General features: G+C 35.6%; 1 protein-coding gene across 1 annotated transcript; it reads right to left on the bottom strand.

Moving 5' to 3' along the window:
• Positions 1 to 500: 500 nt before the first annotated feature.
• m17 (IL-6 subfamily cytokine M17) lies at positions 501 to 5,281 on the bottom strand. The gene is made up of 3 exons (XM_067438728.1): positions 3,294 to 5,281; positions 2,819 to 2,970; positions 501 to 1,804 (listed from the first exon to the last, which is right to left on the bottom strand). Exons 1-3 carry the CDS (start codon positions 3,349 to 3,351, stop codon positions 1,328 to 1,330), a joined length of 687 nt encoding a protein of 228 aa, XP_067294829.1. The 5' UTR covers positions 3,352 to 5,281; the 3' UTR covers positions 501 to 1,327.
• Positions 5,282 to 5,446: the final 165 nt, after the last annotated feature.

Here is a 5,446-nt window from a genome sequence, read left to right as displayed (position 1 = left end):
CCCAATACTGGTTCTCCCCTGATTAAGCATGATTATGGCTCTAAATGTTTCATTTAGATTAAATAAAAAATTTAACAAAATGGGGACAAAATGCTGATGAAGCTCCCCTGCCTGTTTTTCCTTAAAAACATTGCCATGCAGAACTTGACCTATAATGAATCTTCCTACTTCCATTTCCACAGAAGCGTGTGACTAGGGCAAAGTGCCTGAAATGGCTTTTTTTTGTACAGTGAACATATAATTAATAAATCAGATAAAACAAGTAACATGACAATTAGTGATACTGTGTATCTTTAGTGGCCATGTTGTTTTTCATGTTGTTAGGTATGATGTATGGCTATGTAACTATGCTATTAATATTAGTGTTTGTGCTTTGATTATGTGTTGTCATTCAAAGTGTCAGCAAATATGCCAAATGGAAAGAAAGGAAGCAGTTCTGAATGTGTGTGCATACTTTGCAACATTTGTGCACAGTGTAAGCACAAGAACAGAAGTTTATTTTTGTTTAGTTTATTTGGAAGGTTTACAAAATGACATACATATGGTTTTCATATAAATATGTATCAAAATAATTACATAATTTCATAATTTATAACAATGAAAAATACATAGAGTGCTGAAGTGAAACATACTAACCAAAGTTCATTAACCTCTTAAGCAAATGGCTTGAGAGTCACTCACATGGACTCGAACACACACATATACCTTGTGACAGGGGAGACGGCTAGTCAGTTTTTTTTCCCCTTTCTGATGTGGTGAAATGAATGCGTCACTATGAGCTGATATCAGTCTCCTGCACTTCCTGACTTCTAAAATGGTCTCAACTCAAGGCCGTCTCAAAACGTACATATACATTTACAAGGTTATTCAGGTCATGCTACGTTTGCACAGACCACAAAAGCCAATATGGCTAACATCTGACATCACAGTTAATCTCTGCAAATTTCTGTGTAATCAAAACAATTGCCTCTGACGATATACATAGCATCAAGTGTTGTTAAGAAATCCTGAGCAAGTACTTAGAATTGTTTTGAGTCTTTCAATGGCAAAAGGTCCCACAATGATTATTCTTTTTTTCTATTGTCAAATAATAAAAGACCCATGGCAGTCCATGACAGCCAAACAAGATTATTCATTCTAGTCCAAATGGAAGGTTAAACATTTTAATTTTGTCTGCTCATTTTTTTTTGTCTGCTCATGTGGATAAAACATGTAGGGCAGAAATAAAAAATAAATTAAAATAATAAATATAACATAAAACAAATACTCCACTGGACATCTTTTCAACAGTTACAGAGTTACAAAAATAAATATTAATAACATAGCATCAACATCGAATTAAAAAATTTATGTTTTTTTTTTTTCGTCCTGCAAATTTTTCCCTTAAGAGACCTCTCTGTTCTTGAACTGCTTTGCTAAGGAGCTCTTGAAGTCGAGACAGGACAATGCATCCATAGGCCTTCTGCTGGAAAATATTTTGTGCAGGGGGAATTCCTGTTGGCCTTTCAGCTGGCTCAGGAATTGGTATATTTGGTTGCAGGAATTGTAAGAGACAGTTCACCCTCAGAGCAGTGTAGTGAACTTGAGTAATCATCTTGTCAAGCCCCTCTGCCACAAGGTTGGTTGGAGGATTGAAGTCTTTCTGCTGCTCCATAACTGTCTTCATGTGAGGCAGAAACTCTTTCAGACGGGAGTAAACACTCGAGATGCGATCCAATGTGGTGCTGCCAGAGATGGTTGATTTTGGAACATTGTCCATTTGCATGTCACAGATCAGGTCTGCTAAGTCTCCTTGACTGGCTTTCTGAATAAGAGAAGACATGCGTCTATAAGAACTATAAAGTTTTGAGTATTTTACAAACTTTTTTGTACATTTGTTACAATCTATTTTATCCCAACAAATTGTATCCTTTAAATTAAATTCAAATATCGCTTCTTAAGAGCTCTTGGGTAAACGAGTGAACACAGTTTTGGCTATTTAATGCCTATTGTGACAACATGCCCCACTGTTGTTAAATACTTTTTTTTTTTTCCTCCCCTGGCCAATAATGATGGACATGTTTAGAGGTTTTTACAAGACTTAAAGACGTACCCTCAACTTTTTTGATTCCAAGGCCCCCGGCTGTCCACAACAATATTTAACCCCATAACTTGATTATTTTATTATTATGGATTTTAATAATAATTTTTACCCAATAAAATATTTGAGTGCTTGTCATAAAAAGAAAATACCCTTTGAGTTATAAGATATTATATGACTTTTCCACATCTAGAAATTACACTTTTAAAATAAGGCTACCTCATATATATTTAGGCTTTTCAAGACATTCTGCTGGTTCTTAACATTTTTTTTTTTTAAATGTTTTGTTTTGAGCTGTTTTGTCTTAGTTGGGCCCTGACTTAGGCTTAGACAGATTTGCATTTATTAATTTATTTAAAAACCTAGCCTGTAACAACTAACACCATTCAGTGTTGTTTGCAATTTTGATTATGACTATAAATAAATGTAGATATTCTGTTCAAAGTCTCATTTCCACACTTTACAGAACTGTCAAATAGCTAAGTTTACACTTCCTACATACCCGCATACTCCCACCCACTCTCAAAACAAACCAGATTTATCAATGGAAGGAATCACCTCATTGGATGTGTAAACCACCCAAGCAACTGTTGACCATATTAGGTATGTATTGTCAGAGCATCTTTTCTTTCTTCTACCAATCACAACTGAACTAAGATTATTGATGTAAACATCATTTACAAGGTTAATTATTTTACTTAGTTCAAAATATCAGCTATAGAACGAGAGTATACTTACATATGTTTCTAGGAGCTCTGCCGTATTTCTGTTTGTTAACCTGGTACGCTTGAGACTTTGGCGAAGAAGCTGGCTGCAGTTGTCATTCTTGCATGACATTGTTGGTTGCAATAACTCAACAGCAATCAATATGAGGAGAGGGAGTATTATTCCTGAAAACAAATGCTATTAAAATCACGTTCAACAAATCAACTAAGCTCAAGTCAAAACAAATGAATATTTTATAGTGCACAAAAAGATGCCTTTAGCTTCACATTAACTGGGGTCCATAATGACCAGATGATGATCTTATGACTGCACATACATAATCAGTACATGAAAATCAATCAAATGCTACACACTTGAGCAAATACGCACGTTTTGTTTATATGTATTGTATAACTGAATCACAGCATTAATAATATTCCATGTTTGATCATTCTTAAGCATGACTGTAAGCCTTTTTTAATGTATGCAGCATGACAGTAATACTTACTGAATTTTGCTTGTGATCTCTGAGATAGGCAGACCATGTTCCTAACATGACAATTCATTCTCCTTTCACAGACAAAGTTTCAAACTGGTCATGATCATAACTCTGAAAAAGTTTTTAAAGACTGAAACCACACATTTGTCATTGGAAGGAAATGACGCAGCCAGCTTTCTGAGGCAACAAGAGTTCCCAGAATTTTTCTTTTTCTTTTTTCGTCTTCATTATCACATGTACTATGTGTAATGCGCCCTCCTTCTTTAGCTACCACCCAGTTTGTGATGCAGAGTCTGGATAGGTTGAGCAATCATGTCGATTTACTCAACTGGCATTACGTCAAATGAGCATATTAGTAAAACAAAAAACAAAAAAACTGTTTCCTCTGAAATCTTTGATAAAAAGTTTTGATGTTGCGCATTGCCACATGACAACAACATCTACTTTAATTTAATCTACACTGTCTTTAATTTAATCTTTAATTTATCTACACTGAGATATTTTTTTTAATGCAAGTATACCCTTGGATTTTGAGATCACACTTTGAAAATGTTTACATCTGTTTATCACGCTCAGTTTGACATAAATGCTCTTCCACCCTTTCTTTGAACTCTTGTTTAAAAAGAAAGTGGTCTTGTAATAGGAAGGTATTTTCTCAACTCTGGATTTTCACTGACCTTTCGATCTTTTGACAAAAGCACAACGTGAGGAATTTTAGCCACCTATCAACTGCAGACGAGGAAGGAAGATGACAGAAGACTTTGCTGTGCTTTGATTTGCTGCACTTTTATTCAACATTTGTGTGATGTAATTGCATTTATTGCACGCAGAATGCCTTAAATGGGAGGAAAAACACATCTGATATTAACTGGGCTAAGCTTTATTTAGAAAGGCTTACAAAGGGAGATCCCAGAGCCAAAAATTTAGAACTTGCACAAACTTCCTATAGTCTCTCTAATTATTGTCTGATCTCACATCCACATTTAAAAAAATAAATGTATATGCTTAGACAAACACAAGTGATTTATTTGGTTAGAAGTCTGTCTGTTCAAGCATAAGAGTGACACTGATGTGGTAAGTTGTGTCACAGGGGAAATTAGTGTCTTCTCAGCAAAACACAGGTAATAGTAGTTTAGTACCTGGTACTTTCCACGATTCTAACCAAAATGCACAATAGGTAGTGTGGAGGGAACGAGGACACACTGGAAGTGTTAAATGCTGACTGTGGTCACTTTCTCCTGTATGTGTTGTTTTAACATCCTTGGTTTTATGTGTGCATAAGTGTGGCAACCCAGTCTCAGCATTGGGGCACTTTCGCCTCTCTTCAAATGTTTATCAAAGTAAGCCGCCCGTATGCCGTATGCATTTCATATGTGGGGCAAAAAGATAATTTCTCTTAACCTCTAAACCACAGGAAATGCTTTACTTGAGAGTCTGAGGAAATCCCCCAGTCTTCCTTATGCATTTCTCATAATTACCTATTAGAAACTCATGTCATATTTTTTATTTTTATTTTTTATTTTTACGTAGAATCTGACACGGTTGCGCCAAAGCTAAGAACAAGGATATTTGCAACACAGAAGTCTAGCTCTCTCGCAGTTCAGTGTGGTGAATCTTGATATACATATATGACAAACAGATGACATGTCATCGAATTGGGTGTTTAAAAGTGGACTCAAAGGGTTTAAGTATAGGGCTATGATTAATTTAGCTAGTTCTTGTGTGTTGATGGTAGCATTTGCTGTGACGATATAACGCACCTGTGTTTGCAGCATTTTTGCTGCAGATCATTGTTTTTGGTTTAATTTCTTTAGGCCTATTTATTATTATATGTTATATTATTATGATTATTAACTTGGTCGATTGCATGACACCCAGCAGCCAATAATATGGGGACATACTTAAATTACACTCATGGTAAGTGTAGCCTATGTAGTTTTAATTACACTTAAAAGTTAAAAGTCCTAATCTTTACATAAGTTTTATAATAATAATAAAAAAAAAAAGTGCACCTTTAAGTTGCCTAAGTAGAGATGGAAACGCCAAAGTTTAAGACGCATGCACGCGCGCACACACTCTTTCCGCTGATTGCCCGTGGTAGGCATTGCGTAACTCACTCTATCCCACCGGATCTGTATGCTTCCTCCTCCTCCTCCTCCTCC

Source organism: Pseudorasbora parva, chromosome 3 (assembly GCF_024679245.1).
Source record: "Pseudorasbora parva isolate DD20220531a chromosome 3, ASM2467924v1, whole genome shotgun sequence".
NCBI classification, from domain to species: Eukaryota; Metazoa; Chordata; class Actinopteri; order Cypriniformes; family Gobionidae; genus Pseudorasbora; species Pseudorasbora parva.
This window is presented reverse-complemented; position numbering and strand designations above follow the sequence as displayed.

Bases quoted from the DNA above. Each gene is read 5' to 3' on its own strand.
- m17 (XM_067438728.1), bottom strand. From the start codon at position 3,351: ATGAATTGTCATGTTAGGAACATGGTCTGCCTATCTCAGAGATCACAA. The intron at 2,971-3,293 runs GTAAGTATTACT...ATTTGTTTTCAG, and splicing joins GAGATCACAAGCAAAATTCA to GAATAATACTCCCTCTCCTC. The intron at 1,805-2,818 runs GTAAGTATACTC...TCTCTTATTCAG, and splicing joins CAGAGCTCCTAGAAACATAT to AAAGCCAGTCAAGGAGACTT.